At 31.8% G+C, this 25,210-nt stretch overlaps 1 protein-coding gene and 1 non-coding gene across 5 annotated transcripts in view; one reads left to right on the top strand and one right to left on the bottom strand.

Moving 5' to 3' along the window:
- Window positions 1-25,210, bottom strand: part of Coq8 (ubiquinone biosynthesis protein COQ8, mitochondrial) — a 138,245-nt gene that overhangs the window by 29,767 nt on the left and 83,268 nt on the right. For 3 of the 4 annotated variants that reach the window (XM_085812963.1, XM_085812962.1, XM_085812960.1), the window contains exons 9-12: window positions 16,346-16,439; window positions 16,087-16,226; window positions 15,870-15,979; window positions 6,645-6,797 (exon numbers count right to left, since the gene is read on the bottom strand). In XM_085812963.1, the coding sequence (XP_085669089.1) occupies window positions 6,645-6,797; window positions 15,870-15,979; window positions 16,087-16,226; window positions 16,346-16,439 (497 nt within the window). Of the gene's footprint in view, window positions 1-6,644; window positions 6,798-12,156; window positions 12,245-15,869; window positions 15,980-16,086; window positions 16,227-16,345; window positions 16,440-25,210 lie in introns of those variants that run through there. The other variant, XR_015040219.1, reaches the window with a different exon arrangement.
- TRNAS-UGA (transfer RNA serine (anticodon UGA)) lies at window positions 11,840-11,912 on the top strand. The gene has a single exon. It is a non-coding gene; the product is annotated as a tRNA-Ser (tRNA).

Genomic DNA, 25,210 nt, shown 5'->3' with positions numbered 1-25,210 from the left:
TCTTCAAATTGATGCATCTCACTACGCTACTGGTGGATCTCTAAAATAAGCTACTAATGGAACCTCTAACATTTTTTTCTAGAAAGCTAACAATCACTGAAAAAGAAATACAGTGCATATGACAAGGCATTATTAGAAATCTACATATCCAGTCCAAAATTTAGATACATGATAGAAGGACACAAATTTATGCTGTTTACCGATCACAAACCACTAATATTTGCTTTCAAACAAAAACCTAAAAAATGCTCCCCATGTCAAAATCATCAATAAGACTTTATTTCGCAATTTACAACAGATATCCAATACATAAAAGAAACCAAATATTGTTGCCGACACATTATCTCACATTCATGAAATTAAAATTAGGGGTTCTAGCGATTATGAAGAAACTGCTCAGGCAAAAACAACAGATGATCAGTTAAAAGAAACACTAAATACTAACAATTATTTACAAATAAAAAAGTTAAACTTCCAAATTGAGGAACAGAATTACATCGTGATATATCTACTGACTTAGCAAGACATTATATTCCTAAGACATTCCAAAAATTGTATTTTAATTGCACACATAATTTAATTCATTTAGCCATTCTAAAAACGTCAAAATTGGCTTGTTGCTGATAGGTGTGGCCAAATATCAACAGATGTCGTGAAATGGCAAGATAGTGCAGTCCTTGTCAGAAAGCCAAAATACACAAACGCGCTTCAATGCCTTCATAGTTTTTTAATGAAACTTCTACACAATTTAAACATATTTATTTAGATTACATCAGCCCACTTCCAACTTAATGGATTCACATATTGTCTAACAGCTATCGATTGGTTCACTAGATGGACAGAAGCTATCTCCATCATCAAGCTACAACAGTAGCAGAGGAACTGGATCTCTCGCTTTGGTGTTCTAGCTATTATTACAACCAATCAATATCAACTTGAGTCTTCCTTATTGAAGGCTCTAACCAAATTGTTAGGCTAACAATGAATGTGCACAACTGCTTGTCATCTTCAAAGCTTAGTTGAGGAAGTCCACCCTCCATTTAAATCTGCATTAATGTGTCACAAAACTCAGAAATGGGCAGAAATTTTACCAACTGTACTACTTTTACTTTGGGCTGAGAACAGCTCTCAAAGAAAACATTGGTTACACTCCCTCTGAACTTGTATATGGAACTATAATTCAACTTCCAGGTGATTTTTTTCAGCACACTGAAAGCTGAAACTGATCTAGCTGAATACATCGAACAACTTTGAAACTGCATGCAGCAGCTTAAACCCAAACCAACTGGATCCCATGGAACAAAAACAGTGTTTACCCACGAAGATTTAAAAACAGTTCACATGTGTAATGCAGCATTACGGCGTTTTTAAAATGCTCCAATGTGGTGCAAAAGTTTCCAAATTATCCATTCATGGAAAAATAGCTTCACTCTCAACTGACCATGTGAAACCAGCATTTATGTCTAATACGGATATGGATACTTACTCTCCTTATACTGTACAACCTAGACCTGCAAATCATGTCAAAACAAATATTCAAAATTTTTTTGCGCACCTTCCTTTCTTACATATCATCACAATGATACTGGAAGCGGAGTATGTAGTGGACTGCACAAAGATAAGAAATTCATGTGCACAGTCTCGCACAGGTCACAGTGTTCCACTTTTTATGAGGTATGAGACGACAGGCTCTGACATTGCAGAAGCATAATTTGTTCAGTTACAGCTTCACCTGACATTTCAAGAATCATAAGTTCACGTTCAGTGTCAAGAGATCTGCACTCTATCTGTCACCAAAACCTTTTGATTTCATGGAGGATAAGGAACCTATGATCCCTTTTCTTCTCAGATACTGTTCCAACTATGACAAATTACAACTGAAAAATTAAGACAGCATCACTAATTCAGTCTGCAAAATGTTTAAGAAAAAGCAAGAACTCAGAAGTCTCGACTGGAGACTCTGGCTGCTTGCAAAGATTCTTACTTAATCAGGACAATAACTTGCAATTCTTATCTTGCCTATGCATTCAGTATTAATTGTTAACTGTCGTTATTCTATTAATAATAGGGTTTTTCATATATTTATAATAGTTTTTTAAAGTTCTTTTTCATTTTAGTAGCATGCGACCTAAACAAATTGAAAATCAGTCAGTTACCAATCCTTACATGATGTTGCCATATCAGCGCAGTGCTAGATAAAACTTATCTGAATGCACACATAGTACTCAAAATTGAGTCGTCATGCTAACTAGTTATATAAAAAAAAAAGTGGATTCAGCTTTTACTACAAAGCACTAAAGTAGCATAAAATGTTACTAAAATATGTGGAATACTAGTAAAAAATAGCTACGGTGATTTAATTTCAAGTGCATCTTCAAAAATTATCAAGAAAAATTACTACTTTGAAGGACATATTACAGCATAAATACATTTATTGAGTTTGAAATGCAGACGTAAGACTCAAAATATAAACAAACATGGCTTAAACACAATTTATATTCATTATATTCATATATGTTTTCAAATCCCTAATATGAATTATTATTGAATAAAAACTTTATATTCATTTAATGTGGCTTTTAAATAATTTTGAATTTTGGGCTGTGTGTTTGTATGTGTTTATTTCATGCATTAGCTGCATGCTTTTGTAGCTCTTTTAATTCTGAGTTGACTGATGTTGGATTGATAAGAAAGTTAAAATACAACCAGAGATATGAGCTAAATTCTCTTCCTCGGCTCAGTAGCGATTTAGGGACAATTGGTGACTTCTCATTACTGTGCCTTTTAAATAATTTTGAATTTGTGACCTCTAAGGAAATTTATATCTATTTATTTCATGTATTAGCTGCTGCATTTCATAGATCTTTTATGAGTGATATTGGGGTGATATGATAACTCAAGTACAACCAGAGATATGGGGTGAGTGGCTATTTAGGGACAACTGGTGATTTCTCACCAACTTAGCAACATACTGAAAAACATGTTTTTAAATCCCTAACAGTGATTTATTACTTTAAGCTTCCAGAAGTTCTTATCCCCCTCTCTCCTTGAGTAGTGATGGGCAACTTCGGTACATTCTTGTACCCGGTACGAGAGTAATGGGTACAGACAAGTACCCGGTACAAAATACCCGTTGCTCAAGTAACCATTACTTTGAAAAGTACTGAAAACCGATTTCAAGTACCGAGTACCCAAGTAATGATTTGGAGTACCGAAGTAACAAAATACTGGAGTAACGGTTTGCTGTACCGTAGTACCCTAGTAATGGTTTGCTGTACCGTAGTACCCTAGTAATGGTTTGCTGTACCGGAGTACCCTAGTAACAATTTGGAGTACCAAAGTACCCTAGTAACAATTTGGAGTACCGAAGTACCCTAGTAACGATTTGGAGTACCGAAATACGCAGCTAACGATTTTGCGCACTGAAGGAACTCTGCCACGTCACCACGTGTTTGATTTTACCTGTACGGAGTAAGATTTTGAATATCAGAAAACATGTCAACTACAGAAGTGTCTGAGGAGCAGACCATTCATGGACACAAGGAGCGCATATCACCATTTCGCAAATACAACCAGATACTACTGTCCTCGTACCAAAACTGAAGTGAGCTGAACCCTCATCGATCCTCCAGTAACGAATACCGATAAGAGACGCATATTTTCATTACAAAGTAACGAATGCCGAAAAGCACCCGTTTCGGTACAGAAGTAACGAATACCGAAAAGTACCCGTTTCGGTACAGAAGTCACGAATACCGAAAAGTACCGATTTTAGTACTGAAGTAACGGGTACTTGGATGTACTGCTTTTCAGTACCCGTTACAAAATACCCGGTTCGGTAGTACCAACTCATCACTACCCTTGAGTAAATGGTAAACTGTGAACAGTTGTCACACAGTTTGATTAAAGTTCTTAGCATGTTTACACGGTTGAACTCCTGCTCTATGATTATTGCTTTGGAATTTCCTTTGTGAGAAATTTTGATGATTTTCAGTACTCCTAGTATGATAAATAGAATTTTGCCCGATTGCTCCCCATCCCAACTTTGAGTTAACAACAATTTATCTTATTGTATAAATTGCTATTTATCTTAGTAAAAATTCTAGTTTTTATGTTTACCTAACTTAGTTCTTCAGGGAAATTTCTATAGCATTCCCATAGCATGAAATAATACAATAACTTCAGGTATTAAGCAGGAGTTACCTAAAGTCTCACATAAATAATATGGCTTTGAAATAACATATGCAAAAAGAAAAAGCAATTCTCCAAGCATTACTGAGAATATGCAGGAGATACAGTCCTGTAATAATACACATAGCTACAAAATGGTAGTTATTCATAAGCATTAAATGTATATAAAGCAATATTACATATGCATCAAGTAAATGCACATAAATGTTATCATATGTATACTTAATTATTATTCAATATGTATTGTATTTTTTTATGTTTATATATTATTTGTTGATTTTTTCTTACTGAATGCATTAAAATGATTTTTAAAACACAGCATTAAATACTCATATACAGTGATTCCCAAAAGTGTTCATACACTTATGATTTTCATTGAAATAGGGCTCTATCCATTAATTAAAAGTAAACATTCTGAATGAGATTTTAATAATAAGATCTATAATCTATTCGTAACAAAATTACATGAAATATTTTTTAAATATAGTGAAACTTTATTTTTAAAAAATTAATAATCAAAAAATGATAAACATTTTATCTCAAAGTCTTTGTACACTGAAATATTTTTGGATAAAATCAAAATTATTGGAAATATCGCTAAATTAGTTAATTTATCCCATTTTACAGTGAAGTATGTGATGAAACGCTTTAAAGAAGAAAATTGGATTGAAAACAAGGTAAGAAAAGGTCGACCGAGAAAGTTAACTAAAGGTGATGAGAGATTTATTATTAAAAAATTAATGAAAAACCCACATTTGAGTGCTGTAAAAGTTTCTGCAGAATTTAATGCAAAGTTTTCTACTTCAATTTCACCTTAAACTGTTTGATGAGAAGTTCTCAGAGAAGCTAGATTACATGGGCCTTCTGCCGGCAAAAAAAAATTTTGTTAATGAGAAAAACGAAAAGCTTAGGCTTTCATTCGCAAAATCAATGATAAATACACCCGGAATGTACTGGAATAATGTCCTATTTGCTGAAAAAAGCAAATTTAACATTTTTGGTTCCGATGGTCAAATAACTGTATGGAGAAGAAAAAATGAGGAACTTCATTCTAAGAACTTAGTTGGGACAGTTAAGCATGGCGGTGGAGGTGTTCTTGTGTGTGTGTGTGGGGGGGGGACATGACAGCATCAGGACTAGGTAATTTGGTATTTATTGATGTCATAATGAATTATTATCTTTATTTAAATATTTTAAGAGACAATTTAAAATTATCAGCCCAAAATTTGGGTATTGGAAATAACTTTATTTTTAATCATGATAACGATTCTAAGTTCTCTCAATGTTCGCCTGTAGTGTCTCTATAATTGTCCACAGGTTTTGAAAACACCACCTCAGTCACCAGATTTAAACCCCATAGAACAGAGCTGGTGGTTACAGTATGAAAACACGAAATCAAAACAAAAAGCGAACTCAAAACAGCCATGATGGAAGAATGGATGGATGAACATTGATAAATAAATAAATAAATAAATAAATAAAAAACCCTTATAAAATCTATTCCCAGACGTTTAAAAGCTGTTGTGGATGCTAAAGGATATGCTACAATTTAACGAAATATGAAAATATTTACTAATATGTCAAGATTGTTTTGAAGTGTACGAAGACTTTTGTGAGATAAAATGTTTGTCTTTTTTTGATTATTAATTTCTTAAAAATAAAGTTTTGCTTATTTAAAAAATATTTCATGTAATTTTGTTACGAATAGATTACATATTTTTATTATTAAAATCTCATTCAGAAAGTTTACTTTTAATTAATGGGTACAGCCTCATTTCAATGAAAATCATAAGTATACGAACACTTTTGGGAGCCACTGTATATACAAACTTCTCTTACACTACAAAATACTCTTTTTTTTTCCACTGGGATAATCTTCGCTTTCATTATAAAGCTAGTTTAATTATAGGTCAAAGCATTATAATGAGAGAAAACTGCATTTGAATAAGTTTTTTACTCACTTATTTAACAAGCAAAATTTATATATAGAAAGAATCATTATGTAGTAATAGAACAAAAAAAAGTTTTAATGCGTAATGTAATTTAATATAATTACATAAATTACCATTATTTTGGAAATTTAAGGAACTTTTCCTTCAATAAGAAAACAAAAGGGGAAAAAAACTATCAGCAATTTTCCAGTGAAATAGATAAAAACATGAATAAACAATAGCTGTTTTTTATTGGACTATCAGTACAAATTAATTGTTAATTGATAGAATCAGTAGAAAGAAATGGAGAGGAGGATTTTTTTAACTTTCTATAACGAAGAACCTTTATTTAAACTTTAAAACAGTTGTTAATACTCCCGTGAATTATTTTGTGTAATTAAATGTATATTTATGATCTACAAAAAATTAATCACGAATTATATAAAAGAAAAACAAATTAGACATCGTTCTGCCACATATTATTAATGCAGTCTTCATATTATAATTCATTAAGTTTGTTACCTTTGTTTCATAACCCGTTAGAAATCCCAGATCTCTTGAAAAGTGTAAAACACTTTCTCTGTCCTGATCTGCAGCACCTTTGATTATGCTCATGTATATATCAACAAATTCTGGTGTATACTCATTACAAGCACCAAAATCCAGCAAGACTATCTGAAAATAGAAAGAATCAAAACTTTCTTGAACTTTCAAAATTATTATGTTACCATAAACATTTTTTAATTGTTCTGGAACAGAATATGCAATGCAATGTGCTATGCAATGCACATAATTTTGAAAAGAGTTTATCTTCTCTGAAAGAAACCAAAGCAGATAGGATGGTGGTTAGCAAAGGCTGATTCTCCTGCATAGGCCTTGATTTATCCCTTGATAAGACATAGGTGTTTGTGACTGATATGCTTATATTGCAAGAAGGCATTCAGTCCTCGGAAAGAAAATATTTCAATGCATCATTGGAGGGGAAGATATTGTGGTTAGTATTTTATCACTTATGTTTGTAACCTTTACAATTAAAGGAAGAAAAAAACCCTGTCAAAATTAATGCCATTTATTTTCAAATAAGCAAAATTATTATATTAAATAACACATATAAGATGTTGCTTAATGGAAATATCCTGTACTTATGTACAGGATTATTTATGGCCAAGCAGATAAGGCTGCTAAGAACTGGTAGTTTGATCTACTGAATACCAGTATACAGTTTGCTTAAATGGGCATTTTCATAGTTTTTCCCATCATCAAAATGAGCAAGCTTACCTTCCTAAGTCTTCCATGAAGAGTCCTAGAGTGGTTTGCTATAATCAAATCCACTTACTCACATCCATTTACTGACTGTTAAGTTCCTTTTGTAGTTAAATTAATCACTCGTAAAATGGTTGTAAAAGACAAACATTTATTTGAAGATAAATCTTAATAACCTATACGTAACGTATTCGTAAACGTACATAACATAACAAACGCACTTACTGCATTGTACCGTTAAACATTTGAAGCGTACATCATCTGAAAGTATATTTTTAAAATTATAAATAGAATGACATCCAGAAATTAGCTGTTGCCATTTTCTCAATAGATATTTTGTCTAATAAAATTAAATAATTTACAATCATTCTTACATTCGACCATCCTGACTTTTCAATTGTCCTCAATTGAACCAAATCTTGTCATACATTAAAGAAACAAATAAACAACAACAAAATATAATAAGTAGGTAGGAAAAAAATAAAATCAAATATAATTTTAAAAAAATTTTACAAATTTCTACACAAAGTCTCTATAGCGCAATGGTTTGCGCACTATTCGCTTGGGCCTTTTAAGTTCGCTGTCAACCTTGTCATTATCATCATCTTCTGTATTTCTGGAAATGATGGCCTCCGAAGATCTGTTTTTAGCACGTGAATCAGCTTGGTGGGGCTTTCAACAACCCATTTTTGATCTGTAAAGTGGACAAGATCTATATCCTTGACCACGTGGCTGCTGTTCTTCGTCATTTGCTTCAGTATCTTTACTAGTTGCTTCTCCTTCCATTCTACTTTGACTGCATTGAGTGTCATTCCTATGATAGTGGGTTTTGCTATTAAAGCACCTTTGATAAAATCGTCTGGGATTCCAGTGATTGTCTCTTCCACCTCCTGAAACTCTTTGTTCGTTTTTTCTTTCATTTTGTTCATCTTCACTTCCATCACGTTCAACTTTTCGTGGAAGTCCTATGGATATATAACTGCAATATTGCCTGAAGTAAGGATGACGTAATTGCCTTCATACGAGCCTTTGAGGTTGTAGTTGCTGCTTATCATCTACATTCTCTTGGCTCTGACTAAAGACAGAATCACTTTCATCATTCTGTCTTTGCCTTGGCATGAAGTGATGTTTAGAGAACAGTTGGCCAGAGTGTTGATTTTTATTTGCAGCATTAGGACTATTTTTCTCTAATTCATTTTCCTCAAGAGCTTTAAGGCAGACTCTATTTATTTTTTCATCAATTTGGAGGTTACTAAATATTTCATCTTCTCTATACCCGAAGTGAAATCTTTTTCCTATTCTGACATAAGCGATGTGAGGTAGATCAAGCCATGTCTGTCCGATGATTAGATCAACTGGCTGTGCATTATCAGGTACAAGGTATATATTTATGCCTTGGCCTTTTACATTGTCAACTTCAATATCGGCTTTAATCATTCCTACAGAGGTCACTGCAGGCACCCTTTGATTTCCAAAACCGTACAATTCATTCATAGCAGGTTCTGGTTTCACTTAAAGTTTCTGAGCAACTGAAGTCCTTAAGAGACAACAAGAACTCCCCGTATCAATTAAAGCCTGTACTTCTTCAGAATTATTCAGTTTTGCTTTCTTCAAATATGAATTGTTCTCTTCTAAATTTTCGCCAAAGTGCTCAACAAAATAATTTTTATCATTTGAATGATTATTTTCAGCTTCATTAACACAATTTTTAGCTTCATGACCTGTTTTATTACATTTTCGGCATGTTACTACTGGTTTGGGCAGTGGATAGTCCCTTGAAATAGGTCCAAAATTATTACAGCTGAAGCATTTTGGTTCATCTTTTCCATTATGTGTGACACCGTAGAGTTTTTTCTTTTCGTTGATTGTAGCAACTGGACCATCTTTAAAGGAGTTTCGTTTGTCGTAAGACCCTTCTTTACGCGGTTGTTTATTGTTGAAAGTTGACTTCAAGGTATCATAATCATCTAGTTTTCCAACTAAATCAATTGGTGAAATCAACTCAGACCATATGTCAATAAAATGTTCTTTTAGTTCTGGAGACACTTTACGTTTTATCTGATCCGCTACAATAAGGTCGCTAAGTTTCTCAAAAGTATCTACTTTAATTCCGCTTATCAATTCATTAAAAAAATTTCTTAACTCATACGCAAAATTCTTCCATGTGTTTCCTACACTCTTATTGTGCGTAAAAAAGTTTTGGCGAAATTTTTCAGGTGTCATCTTGTACCGTTTTAATAAGATCCTTTTAATTTCTTTATAATCGTTTGCAATCGCATCGATTTCTATGGCGATTAACTGAGCAATATCATACGGCAATAAGCTAAACAAATGAGTAACCCATGTATTTTCTGGTATTTCAACTTGTTTAGCCAAACGTTCAAACATGATTAAATATAAACTCATATCATTCTCGTCAGGTTTAAATTTTTGCATCAAACGATGAAGCTCTAACTTTGGATTCATGTCCGTACCACTAGCATTTTCATTGGTGCCAGAATTTGTAGATCTAATTTCTGCTTCAATACGTAGTTTTTGCAGTTTAAATTCCATTTCATACTTTCATTTTCGTTCCTCATATTCTTCTTTTCGTCTACGTTCTTCAATTTCTTCTTTTTCTTTTCTTTCATTTATTATAATGTTTAACCATTCTTTGGCGCATTCTTCATCGTACTCTTTGCTAGCCAAAATTATCTTTTTCAAATTGCTCATTTTATGACTCTCATTTATATCTTCTTCCAATTCTTCAGCTAATATTCTTAAATCGCATTTCTTTGCCTTACCGAAAATAGACATTTTCGTACTCATTAAAATGCAAATTATATATATATGCTATTATTATTAACTTCCAATTAGACAACTTAGTAGAACACAGTTATTGGTATTTTATAAGTTTGTTTGACGTTCTAAATATATTTAAAAATTTAAAGAAATGAAAATAATAAACTCTCTTTCCAAAATGGTAAAAAAAATAACAAAATTAAATTCTATAATAAATATGCTACATCAATTAATGCACATACCTTGAAATTCAAATTCTTTTCAATTTATTTACATATAGCAAATTCTTGTAGTTTTAGGCTTAGGTTTCAGAATAATCCCGCTTCTGATTTATGTTAACTTCCTTTTGTAGTTAAATTAATCACTCGTAAAATGGTTGTAAAAGACAAACATTTATTTGAAGATAAATCTTAATAACCTATACGTAACGTATTTATAAACGTACATAACATAACAAACGTACTTACTGCATCGTACCGTTAAACATTTGAAGCGTACATCATCTGAAAGTATATTTTTAAAATTATAAATAGAATGACATTCAGAAATTAACTGTTGCCATTTTCTCAATAGATATTTTGTCTAATAACAATTAAATAATTTACAATCGTTCTTACATGACCATCTATTTATACACATTTACTGGCAAAAACTGTTTACACAAATAATCTGACGAGACAAAAGTTTAATTCATAAATATTAAGAAAAATTTAACAGAATATTTACCATTACAAAGAGTAAACAAAGATAATGACCGAGGAACTAACTATTGTTAAATCTGTATGAAAATTACGCATTGTGTGTTCATAATCTCATGCTAGTAGAAATCTAATGTTTCATTACTTAATTTGAATTTAAGTGTACTTAAATATTTCAAATATTTGACATTAAGAACAGTATTTTATTTATGCACAACTGTTACATCATTTGACCCTAAAACGTTTTTAATAACAGATATCAAAAATTAAAATAGACTATTCTATTTTATAAATACAATCCTTTTTTAATCCAATAAATATTGACACAGGCATGGATTACAATACTTAACAATCCAACACATAAATGATCAAACAAGTATAAGTGAATGAAATGAAAAAAATGCAAAATTTTCCAAATTGCACCTTTTCTTTTTCTATTAATCAACTTTCTCTAAAGCATATTTTCATTTTAATCATGGTTAAACAAAAATAAAAAATATTTCAGTTAGACTGATTGAAACACAAAGGACACAGAAAGTACCACTTACATACACCATTTAGGAACAAGCCAAATAAAAAATCATAGATTATGTGTTATCACATGGTCGCCTAAGCTTAAAAGTTTTCTTTTCTATTTTTTTTTTTTTTTTTTTAATTTGATCCAATTATTTTTCTGATTATTCTTACAGTGAACACATTCTCCATTAATGCTATCGTCTAAATTTATGATGACTGTGAACGCATTCTCCATTAATGCTGTCTAAATCTATCTATATATAAATTCCTTTCATGTACATGAGATAGCTTGCATCTCCTGTTTCCCACCTTCTAATAAAGCCTCTAGGATTGCTATTTATTTTTTAAGATGCAGGTTTATCGCCAAATGATCCACAAATCACATAACTAGAAATCAAGTGAATATTACCATCACATTTACCATAAGATTATAAGTTATTTCTCCCGCCTTCTTAGCATGCCTTTGTGGTGTAGTGGTCAGCACGCTCGATGTGAATTCGAGAGGTCTGTGGTTCGAGTCCCGGTGAGGGCATTGCTAATTTCTCACATCTCCTGCTTTGAAATAACCTAATGACTCAAGAATCAGCGTGCCTAGAACCTAATTCAGAAGTCAAACAACAAAAAAGAGGAACTCAAACAGAGGCCCATTATATAGCAAGTTTATTATGCCTTTTAAATCTACTGATAATTCCACTTAAGATGAATTTTGGTTTGTTAAACTGATAAACACCAGTAGCTGACTTAACATCTATTACAAAAGTTCTAAAATCCCATACTTTTAAATTAGTTTGCAGATGATGTGCACAAATACATGCTGATGTCTCTTCTACTTGACAGGTTTCATATTGCCACATGCATTCCTAGCTGTAAAAGAAGTTTTTCAAATATATTTATCTCATAAAAATAACCCACATTTAAAATTTGGGTTCACGTAAATTGAAAATTGTTTCAATGCATACAGCAGAAAGCTGTATAACATGCCAAACAAAATATCATCAGCTTTGCATCAAAATCACCAATCTGCACATTTTTTCTGCTTTCATTTACATCTATTTTCTGTGTTGTTTTTCAGTACTTTAGAATATGTTAAAAGAAAGAGATATACATTTTATGAGAGTTACTATGAAGTTATAACTCATTTTTTCTTAAATCTAAGTACATGACAAATGTTTAAATGCATTTTTTTAAGGGTCAATTTTAAAAATGTGGAGATGAATGTGTGTATTAATTCAGTAGAATTTAAGCTGTTGATAATTATATTTTTGTAAAGTCAAAAAAAAAAAAAAAAAAAAAAAAAAAAAAAAAAAAAACTGTTTAATTCTGTGTATAAGACGAGAATTTTTAGCAAATGGTGTGCTAATGAAATTTGGTGGTTGGTTTATATACTAGCTTAGAATGACCCACAAATAATTTGACCCCAAAAGTAGATAATTGAAAAATACTAATAATTGGAAATATTTATATTTTTTAATACTATTACATATTAATCAAACTTCGCAATATTAGAATCCAACTTGGAATTTTCTGGTAATTTTTGGAAGCCTTTCTCTGCTAAATCTGGATAAAATGGCACCATCCCCCATTTGTTTCTGGTCTATTTTGTTTTGAACGAATGAGAACTCTGCACCCACCTTCAGCTCCTCTAGGTTGATCAATTATTTTTTGGCTACATACAGCTGAATTTATAGGTATGATTTTTAATTTGGCTTATGCATGAGTTTTTAGTTTTCATTCAATTTTTGCAGCAAAATCTTTCCTTTCGAATTTTACAACAAATTCTTTCCTTTCAAAAAATATATGGTTAGTGAAATTTTGACAGTGTTGGATCTACAACTGCAAACTTTCATATTGTTCAAACGGTTCATATGTTTTATATAGTTTATAAGAAATCATGTATTACTTAAAATCAACCTTGATAATATACTTTTGATCACAGTTACAACACAAAATTCACAAACATGAGTACTTAGAATTTTTATCAAGTCTAATGTTGAACAGTTGTCCTTGAGTGTTGATGATAAGACACTAAACAATTTTTATTATAAAATATTGAATAACACCTCAAAATCAATATTCTCAAAAACTGGCAAAGGTAGCAAATTAAAATTGTTAGGAAATAAACAGTGTGACATTTTAAGCAACCAATGATATGTATGAAAATATTATGATAGATTTACTTCATCACCTTGATGAACTCAATCTCATTTATTGTAACTCTGTTCGATTTATATAAAAAACATAACAGCAGTTCACAAATTCTGAATGCAATCGAAAACAAAGTCAAAACTTTCATCAGGGAATCAGCAATCACAGCATGTTTTATTGGTTCTGAGAATGCGTTCCAAATGCATCTGTCATCAAGGCCTTCTTTACTAAGCTTGCAAAAACTAATCTTCCAATTACTTTCATTAAATTAATAAAATCATATCTCAAGAAATTTTCAGCTTCATGTCTTTTTCTAAAAATTAGACATCCTTCGAAAATAAGCCCTATCGTGATTTTCGGAATTTTTTGTAAAATAAGACATCCCCCCCCCCGAAAATAATCCCTAGTTAAAAGAATGTGACAAAAAGAATTTGTTGAAAAATGCTACTGATTTATTAAGTATAAGTAATAATATGTTTAGCTTTCCTAATGCTCGTATTTCAGAGAAATTTTTGAAACAAAATATTCCGAGAAATTAATTGTTTACCTCTACAGTTCGTTTCAAATTAATTCTTGGAATTTATCTTAACCAGTTCACCGTTTGCCCCGAGAGAGATACATTCACAGGAAAGGCACCGTCATCCGTTAGACAAAATAACTGATAGTGATGTTTCCAATGCACTACAAACAGGCTACTTACACAAGAAGTATTCATTTAACAATAGCTATATCACAAGACATGAGAGATTTGGACCAATGATTCAACAGGAAATGGATTTAGATGAAAATCAGAATATAATTCAGAATTTTATTTATGACGATGTTCCAGAAGAAGATGACATGACTGTAATTGAATAAATTTAAATTTCTGTATTCTGTGTAAAATAAATATTAAATAAAAATATATAAATATACTTTTATTTTTGCCCTCCCCCGAAAATAAGCCCTAGCGTGTATTTTGGACCAAAAAAGAAAGTAAGACAGTGTCTTATTTTCGGAAAAAGACGGTATCAGGAAACCTCTTTGCTTAAAACATATCATTAATGTTGGTTCCTAAGCATCCATTCTCAAAACTAATTTCTTCAACATTTATACTGTATTTCATGACTTGCAATAAACAATTCATCAATGAAAACATTATGTTTTACTTGATTATTAGTTAGTTTTAATACAGTGTTGATATCATCTGCACAAAGCACATCTAATTATATTAGCTTCTGAAGTAACTACCACTAACATAGAGAAGAATTTAGAAACTATCTTGTTTTCAAGATGTTTATGTGCTCCATTAAATTTAATTTTTATACCCAATAAATACAAATTAGTAAAATTAAATCTGTATGCATAGAAACAGTATTCAGAAATTATTATTTTTTTCTAGACACTTTTGCATTCTATTGTGCTTAATATTTACATTCAACAAATTATGTAAAATAAAATTTTAGTATGCATGCAACTTTACGGAAATATATAATATACAGGAATCCTTCAATTAATATGATTTTGATCAGTCCATTTTCAAATTCACACATTTGATTAGCACATTTTCAAATTCACACAGTTTACTAAGCACAAACTTGATTTAACTTAATATGGGATTAATGCCACTCAGCATAGTCAAGACAGGATTATAAAAGAGATTATAATTACAATTGAATTGTTTGTATACTTGATTTCAATGACCATTTTGTATATTTTCATCAATTCACAGTTAGTACAAAACGAGATTCACCAGTACAGCAATACTTAAAAATATTTCCATGGAAATAAAAGAACTTGAACCTCATCCTGACAAATTTACTAAGGAAGCAAATTGTAAATTCAAATAAGCATTGAGCAGTCTTAGGAAATGTTTCACAGTACTAAAGAATCAAAACACAAATTATGAATTTGGGGCTCAGCCCAGGAAAGAAATAGTCAAGTTCATAGTATGATTGAAAATGCATGCAACAGCTATGAGGAAAAGCATGAAAGAAGTGAAACAAAAGCTTATTCAAACTATTTTAGATAACTTTTATAAGAAAAAGCAGATTCATTTTGTTCATATAATAATAAATTATAATATTTTTATGTGTTTTATTTTACTTCCTTTCAATTTTATATTACTTTAAGAAAAATATAATGGAAATGATGATCAATTACAGTATTTCATTTATATCTGCATTCTTGTGTTCCTTTAACACAGAATTTCATGAGCTTTAAATAACTGTGATAAATAAATAGGATCAACAGCAAAGAAGTATTAAGAGGAACTGAATGAAAAATGAAAATTTCCTACACTCAAATTTTTAACCTAAAATTATTTCTTTAAAAACAATACAGAACCAGTTGTTCAGATACTCACTTGATTTGTATCAAAGTTGTATAAGAAATTTGACCAGTTGGGATCAGTTTGCATAAATCTGAATAAAAAAATTTCCCTCAAACACAGATTCAAAAGATTTTCACAAACCTAAAATTATAAAAAAAAATATTGTAATACTGCAAATTAAATATGTGCTTTTATTAAGTACAGTAAATACAAGAAAACACTGTTAGCAGTGATAATGATGCACTTCCCTTGTTTCTCAAAGCTTGATCAGCATTTTGAAGTTTGTCTACTGGAGTTCCATAAACCAATTCTGTAGTAAGCACATTTGTAGTGCATAAATCTTCGTAAACTTCTGGAACTAAGAATTCTTCATAGGATTCTAACAATTTTCTAAAAGAAAGCATAATGTAAACAATTTAACTCCACAGCTATGCATAAAGAATACATAAATGTATATATAAAATCTTATCAGGAATAAAATGTGAAAGTATATATGTCTAAAGATATACTTAAAAGTTTTCCCAGACTGAGCTTCATTAATGTAATCAACTTCCCTTCTCAATTCACGTTCAGCAACTGCCAAAACATTTTCTAAATACATGCCTAGATAACAAAAAATAAATAATAAATGTATGACTGACACTTAAAAGGTACATCATACAGCAGGTGACATTGGGCAATAAAAAGAGAACAAAATACAATTAGTACAAATTTTTTTTATTTTTAATGTAAAGGCATAACTGAATTTTCCGATTTAAAAAAAATGAAAAGGGCAACACAAGTCCTATCCCAAATTTTATTTTACCAACAGGCAGAACCATTTGTCTTCACTCTGCTTAGCCATTTTGTCTTCACTCTGCTTTAAAGATATGTCCCAGATGCTTGTCCGTAAAAATTCACTCTTTAAGCTCCATCTAAAAGTTCTGCTGTGTACATTTAGTCATTGCATTTATTATTACAATAAAAAGTCCGAAATCTGGACGTTCATTATCCGGAATGATCTAAAATCCGGACCTTATAATTAGCCATTTTGTCTTCACTCTGCTTTAAAGATATGTCCCAAATGCTTGTTCGTAAAAATTCACTCTTTAATCTCCATCCAAAAGTTCTGCTGTGTACATTAGTCATCATTGCCTTTATTATTACAATACAAAGTCCGAAATCCAGACGTCCATTATCGGGAATGATCTAAAATCAGAGACCTCAAAACCACCAATGACGTTTTTCACACAGGCTTTAAGCAAGTGCATTTAATTCCCCCCTCCGCTCATAATGAAACATCTGGAGAGTCCTGATTCTTAATTTCACTTCGACATTAAATAAAATACATTGTTATTGAAGACACAATCATTTTAGCATAAATTTGTACGATCAGTAATTTGGCTCCATTGCTGCATATCTGCTTTGGCCCGAAACATTCCACACAAATACATCGTTGACCTGGCGGATCATGATTTATTATACTTTTCTTCCATCACCACGTTTATCAAAACATAACAACTTGAGTAATGACTTATGTAGCGATGCCTAAAATTTTTTTTTTTTAATGTTAGTAATTGAATAATAAAGGAGTATGATAACCTTTTATGTTGACATTACGCTTGGCGATGATTACAGATTTAAGTTGAATTCTCTAAAAAATGTTGATGAGGAAAAATTTGCCAAAAATTTCTTTCTATATGCTAAAAATAGATTTTGTTGATGATACTCATAGACTCAAAGATTACACTTAGGGCTATTTGAATTACGAATAACTAATTTGTTATTCACATAAACCCAGAACCGGTGCCAGGGCTCATACCGAGTCACAGAACTTAGGACCAACAGAGACTGCATCCGGCGAAGATATCTAGTGCCGGCCCTCAATAAGGCTTAAGTATATGTGGGAATTTATTTATTCAGAACTCTGATAAGAAGAAAGTGCATGACATATTGTGCAAGAAATAGACCTAAGTATAATAAATAGTTAAACAAATACAATTCAGGTTTAATTGTCTCAGTGCGTGATAAAAGCAAGATAAAATTTAACGGAACAACTTGTCGCTAGTTGCCAAGCTCATGATGCAGCCAAATATGTATAGTGAACGACAGCTAAATTTTATGATGATAGCCACTAATTTTAAAGGTTTTTCAGATTTTCCAATTAATGGATTTTATAAAGAAATGTGGAGAAGCGATAATAAATGAAGATGATATAAAAGAAGTTTTTCATTGTGATGAAAATGCTTCTCAATCATCAATCAATTAATTAATGAATGATGAAATCAGTAGTATGGTTCTAGGTCGAGAAAATACCGCTACTGATAGTGAAGAAAGTGACGGAGAAGTTACTGAAAACGAGAAAATTTTGATTGACAAATTAGTCGGAAATTTCCACACAACAGTTACAGGACTTCAACAATGTAACTAAACAAGAGATTACGTCTGTCTACAAAATTAAAAAGAAAGTATTAGCACAAAAAACGAAGCAACTTAAATAACTTACATTGAAAGAAATGTTTAATAAGGAAAACAAATAAATATTAAGCTTTTCTTTGTAAATTTTCATACCCTTTATATCATAAATACTTCATTATTTCATAAATCACGATTTCATATTTTTAATTTTATAATATCTACATGCCATCTTATTAGATTTAAACTTATGATCTAATATCCGGAAAAATCCAGAATCGCCAAAATCCTGATGAATCCTGATTTTGGGACTTTGTACTGTATTACAATCTCAGCATGAATAGCATTTTTTCAGTCTTCAAAAGTCTGCAGTTTATTTTTAAAGATTTTGTTTTAGGGATACCTAAAACCTCAAGAAAATAAATAATCACAAGAGGATAGACCTAGTCAATCTTTCAAGACAGAAACAGTGGCGTAAATAAGGGTATGCAAGGAATGCCGTCGCATAGGGGCCCTTGAGTGTCCTACTGAACTACATTTACATGCTTAAACCACAGATTCTATTATCTATCAACACATACATAATAGAACCTTCTTCCTTTAAGTTTCTAAGGGCCCCCCTAATATACGACGCAAATAGGGGGACCTTGGAAGCAGATGAAACAGCTAAATTCAGTGTTACAGACACCTATATTTCAACTGAAGGAAAACAAAAAGGCTGTATGCTTTCGTTTCAATTCCCCTCTAGAAAACAGCTTTCAAGTTATTAATAACAACCGAGGCCAGGCTGTTGCTCATCTATTGTAAGAACAAGTTCGAAATTTCTTGAGGCGGGCATGTGCAAGATGCAGTCCAAGTTGTAAGAAAAATACGCAAATATTTCGAAATTCTTCAAAATATTTACATGCATTTCGGAGAAAGTTTAAGAAGATGGAGTTTATTGTCTTCAGGAAACTCTAATACTACTTTCAAAATTCTAAATCCTACAAGGTGAGCTGGACGATTATCATTTTTTATAGCAATTAAACTAAGATACTTTGACATCTTAAAAACAGTAAATTAAGTTATATTAACGTCAAAGAAAGCGCAAAGAAAAGACATTGCGAATGGGTTAAAAAAATGGAGTCTTTTAAATTTTTATTCTTAACAATTTTTAAAAAAACGTTTTATATTTTACTAATGCAGCGTCTCAAGTACTACAAAGAAAATCAATCTCATCAATATCTAAAAGATGTTTCTATCAGTATGCAAAATATGAGAAACACATTTGAATACATTATGAAAGAAGCTGAGTTTGTTGCCAATAAATGGAGCACAGGAACTAAACTTGAAAAAAAAAAAAAAAAAAAAGACAAACAAAATTTTTATGGTTTAATGTGAGGATTACAGGTTTGAAAATTCCGAAATACCTTTTAAAGTAACTGTTTTTTATGTTGCTGTCACTATTTTAAATACTCAGTTAACATATAGAATGACTGGAAGGACAAAAATTGCAATAATGTTTTCCTTTTTTGGATCTAAAAATCTGTCATCATTAACAAATGCAGAAATTATTAATAATATTTCAAAAATACAGAAAAAATATATGCACTGGAAGCAAACTGCTGTGATTTATAAATACTTTCAGATCAGAAATCCATTAAGGATTTAGTTAAATTAGCAGTGCTAAAATACTATGACATGGCAAGCAGTTATTCAGAAGTGTGCTATTTATTTGTATTGTGTTTGTCATTACTTGTAACCACAATCACGAGTGAGAGATTATTTTCAAAACTGTAACTAATAAAAACTTATTTGAGAAACACTATGACACAAGATCGGTTGTCAGACCTATCACTGAGTGTTGAAGCTGAGATGTCTGAGAAAATAGACGCCCAGGTATTGATAAATAATTTTGCGGACATGGAGGTTAGAAGCAGCAAATTTTAATAAAGAAGGAGTTTTTGTCTTTATGACGAATTTTGGCCACAAGTGTTATAATTATACTTAATTAACAAAAACATTAGAGAAGACCAGTATGGACCAAGAAAAAGGCAAAAATTGATTACACATATTTTTAAGAAAATCATGTATTTAACTAGTTGAGTGTACCAAAAAGTATTTTAAAAAGAGAGGGGGAAAAACTTTACCATACCATTCCATAAAAAAAATTTACCACTCACCATATTTTCTACAAAGATTGCATGTTCAAATAATTTTCTTTATGAAATTTTTGATAAATAAGTTTTATATTTAACAAATGTATCGTTTACATTATAAAAGTTCTTATTTATTACTTGCATATATCATTGCATAAGTCATGTTCACAGAGCACAGAGAGTAAATCACAGAGCACTATATATTAGTGTAATTTCTTATTTGTACGTTTACCTATTATGCTGAGTTCATAGCATAACCGGTTATTTATTAGTTTTCTAAATTAAACAAAAAAAAAAAAAAAAACAAAAAAAAAAAAAAAGTAGATTGGGACAGATTTTATATAAAATATTTTTATAAATTATTTATATTATATTTGTATGTAAAACTTACTGGATTTTATTTAAAAAAAAACCTCTGAAGATCTTGGCTTTTTTCATCTTCTTAATGCTATACTTTACAACGTCGTGCTCTTTTTTTCATATAGACTTATTCATTTGTTATCAGTATGTATTTCAGGGAAAGGAGAGAAAAATCTGTCTCTCACACACACGCTCACAAAATATCTTAAATAAACTAGTTAAAATTATCTGATCTCAAATATTACACCCAGAGTAAAGTAAATTTGCATTTTACAGTTGGTGAAGGGAAAATATTTTCCTTATTATTCTTTCTTCATGTTACGTATCTTTCAACTGGTTCCCTAAAAACGTGCTTTTATTTTTTAATAACTATTCATGATCTTATAAAAATCATCATGAAAACATTAGCTTCTAGAATACTTGATTTTTTTCAATTTTCCATTTTTTTTAAGCACAGTTAGTTTATCAGGAGGGCCAGGAAAATTTTTTGCATAGGGGCCCAAGAGTTCTAGTTATGCCAATGGACAGAAACATTCCTCACAGAAGTCTCTTAGATTTATTTGTTGCACATACATAATGCAAGTACAACTATAATACATACACAGGTTCATACATATAGAATAATTATACATATGGCTCTTTTTAAAATTTAATTACAAACATATACAACTCATTCCTATTAAATGAGATATTTTGACACACTAGTATCTTGGTTCAATACTGGGAAAAAATTAAGAAAATAGAAATATAAAATTTTTGTCCAAATAAGCTATATAATGCAGATGAATAAAGTCAGCATAAAATTCCATTAAATAAATGTATTTTCATTTTCCTCCCACTTTTGTGTTTTTGTGATTTATTCTCACTTGTCTGACAGTAACATCAGAACATGCCATGAAATTCCTTGTGACAAGGAGTGCAAGATTGCGTCTGCCGTTGGCAACAGCCTTGAGTACACACAATACAGGTGACAGTACAACTTTGCTCGGTTCCACCCCCCCAAGTTTTGATGAAGAGCACTCTGAGGAGAGCAGTTCTGAGATTCTCCCATCCTTTTACACTACCACAACCTCTTGAGAGGACTTTTTACTAGCTGTGTGCCCCCATTTAAAGTGCCCCCATGACACACAGACAATATATATTTACAAACATCCATACCGCTACTTGCTAATGTCAGTAAAATAACTTTGCACATAAAATATAAAAGTGTTTATAGTTTACTTCTCTGTTAAGGACTGCAATAATTATGACTGTAAACATACCTGTGTTTTGAATGTGGGCAAACTTATTAACCCTTTCCGGCATGTTACCTTTTAAAGTCGGAGTTTTGATTTAAAAAAAAAAAAAAAAGTAGGCAGTTTAATTAGGCCTAGAGGAGTACACAAGTAAAATTTTGTGAAGATAGCACCTATTGTTTTAATTCTGTGGGTATGCCCAAAGTGGCACATTGTTTGAATAGAGCTTCAAAAAGAGTGCTGAAACGAGCATTGTTGTCAATGAACTCACCGATGAGATGCGGAGAAACAAAGAATACAGACTCTCAATTGTCCTAGATTATCGGTGAGCCCGGTCTGGGCACACCTAGGATTCGCAGTTTCATTTTAGGCAAGATTTTAAGGTAAAAATTTAAAACTAATATAGAATAAGGAGATTAGCATACAGCCAAAAAATAACATAGAAATTTCTTTTCAAACAATTCCTTTTATACCCTAAAACAAACTGGAAGATTTCTTAGAAAAATGAGGGTCTTAAAAAACTAACATGGCTAAAATATATGGACTGGTTTGTGTTGAGCTGCCATCTACTATAAATAAAGAAGGTTCAGAGTAACCTATAAATCCTTTTTCACTCAATTTTTCTGTGGGTATAGAAGGAAATTTTTAGGTGTGTCCACTTTGGACACACTGCTGCAAAGGGTTAATTACACTACATATGGTAACTGTATAAGTTCTGCTGCGTAAAAATTGCAGCAAAAACATTTTGTATGGCATTTCTGTCCCATACTACTAAGCTTATGAATGACACACAAAATGCCTAGTCCTTAAAATGCCATAATGCTAATTCTTAACACTTAGCACTATGGCATTTTCACTTTACCTCGAATTACAGGATTGGATTGGATTATTGTAATTTGGCACAAAACCTGTCAAGGTTATCTGCACCAGACAAATGGTAACAATGCAATTAGTCATTTGTAGAAACTTCCAGCTTAGGTAAAAAGAGACAAATTACAATCTATGATAAAAGCTGATATCTTTTAAAAAATAGGTTAAAGGTCCATTATAAAAGCCAATATCTTTTAAAAACAGAAACAAATTATGATGATGTGTTTTTCCAATTAAATTTCCTAAGTCCAGTTCTGAACAATTAAAATGTTTTTGGCGAAAATAATTAAAACTCTGGCATTCCACCAAGATGTGATGGACTGTCAGATCTGCATTGCAATTTGGGCAGCTGGGATTCTCTTCTCCCTTCAGAAGATACTCATGGGTCAGGCGACAATGGCCAATTCTCAGTCAAGAGGACATCCTCCCTTCTATTAGCCATACATGGCCAGTATCCAATGGTGGGTTTTACATTTCTCAGCTTGTTATATACTTTGTCATCCCATTGCTTCTGCCATTTGCTGAGAATTTTGCTTTTGACAAACCCTTTGATGTCTGCTAGTGGAATCTGAAGAATGTACATTGTGGTTGCAGTTTTAGCTGCAATATCCACCAATTCATTCCCCTTAATGGCAACGTTTCCAGGGATCCATGAATAAATAATCTGGTATCCTCGAATTTTTAAAGAATGATTCAACTTCGGGATTCTGGTTGCAACTGGGTGAGTACATTGAGCGTGATTTTCCAATGACATTAAGGCACTCATGGAATCTGTGTAGATAATAAACTTTATGTACTTTTGTTTTAAAAGGTAAGTCAAAGCCAGATAGATTGCAGTAAGCTCAGAAGTAAGCACAGAGCAAACTGTATGTAATCTAACCCCTACTACTGTTTTCTCTGTGACGAAAGCGGCACCAACATGATCTTGGGATTTTGATCCGTCTGTATATAGAGGGATATATTTCCTATATTTGTTTCTATATTAAAAAAAAAAAAAAAAAAAAAAAAAAAACCTGCTTGTAGATGATTTCGTTAGTTTGTGATTTACTCCAGTGTCGGAAAGTATCCAGAGAATGGATTCTCCAATCCTCCCAGGGAGGAATTCCAAAAAAATCCTCCACCTGTATATCTACATTAGACAAATTATACTCCTCCACCAAAAGCACTCATCCGCAAGCCGAAAGATGGGACACATGATGGTCGTGCCTGATATAAACGGGAGTATATGTCATTAAGCAATTTTGACCGCGTAGAATTTTCGGTTTGTGATAAGACGTTGAAATAATGCTCAAGACAAAGATTTTCATGTCTTAACCGCAGGGAGGTCTCGTTACTTTCCACATATAAGCTTTCCACTGGAGAAGTTCTAAAGGCACCAGTGCATATTCGAAGTGCTTGGTGATGTATCGGATCAAGTTTGGCTAATACTGAAGGCCTTGCCGACCCATAAATGATTGATCCATAATCTAGTTTCGAACGAATAAGAGCTCTATATATAAGAGGCATTCAGCCTCGATCAGCACCCCAAGAAGTATTTGACAGTACTTTCAGAATATTCATAGTTTTTAAACATTTCTTTTTTAGATAGGTAATATGGGGAAGGAATGTAAGCTTATGGTCAAATATCATTCCTAGGAATTTTATTTCCTTTTCTACAGGAATCAGCACATCTTGCAGATAAAGTTCGGGGTCAGGGTGAGGAATTTTCTTTCGACAGAAATGTACACACACAGTCTTTTGAGTAAAGAATCTAAAACCATTTTCCTGCGACCATTTAACAATTCTATTGAGAGATGTCTGCAGTTTACACTCAATGTCTTTCAGGTCTTCTCCCTGGCTGACTTGCAGGTCATCGACGTAGAGCATACCCTGGACTGCTGGAGGCATAAAAGCATATCTTTAAAAGCTATTAAAGATATGCTTTTATGCCTCCAGCAAATAGAGTTAATTTTTATACTAAATAATGTAACACTTAATACACTTCCTTGCGGAACGCCCTCTTCTTGATGGAACATGTCAGAAAGTGTATCGCCTATCTTCACATGAAACTTCCGATCCTGTAGGAAATGTTTGATGAATATCGGCATGTTTCCTCGTAAACCATTGCTATATAGGTCACGAAGGATACCGTATCTCCAGGTGGTATCATAGGCTTTCTCTATATCAAAGAAAATAGAAACATAATGATTTCTTCTAACGCTCTACGGATACCTGTTTCTAAGAGTAGGATATTATCGACAGCTGCTCTTCCTTTCCTAAAATCATTCTGATAAGGGGAGATACAATTATTTGTCTCTAAATAATAGACCAGACGAGTGTTGACAATCTTTTCAAAGAGTTTGCAGAGGCAGCTATTTAGAGCGATGGGGCGGTAATT

This window comes from Stegodyphus dumicola, chromosome 3 (assembly GCF_044657685.1).
Source record: "Stegodyphus dumicola isolate Sdum_Otavi_A_Nest chromosome 3, ASM4465768v1".
In the NCBI taxonomy this organism is placed as follows: domain Eukaryota; kingdom Metazoa; phylum Arthropoda; class Arachnida; order Araneae; family Eresidae; genus Stegodyphus; species Stegodyphus dumicola.
The sequence above is the reverse complement of the archived record's forward strand: the minus strand, read 5'-3'. Positions and strand labels throughout refer to the sequence as shown.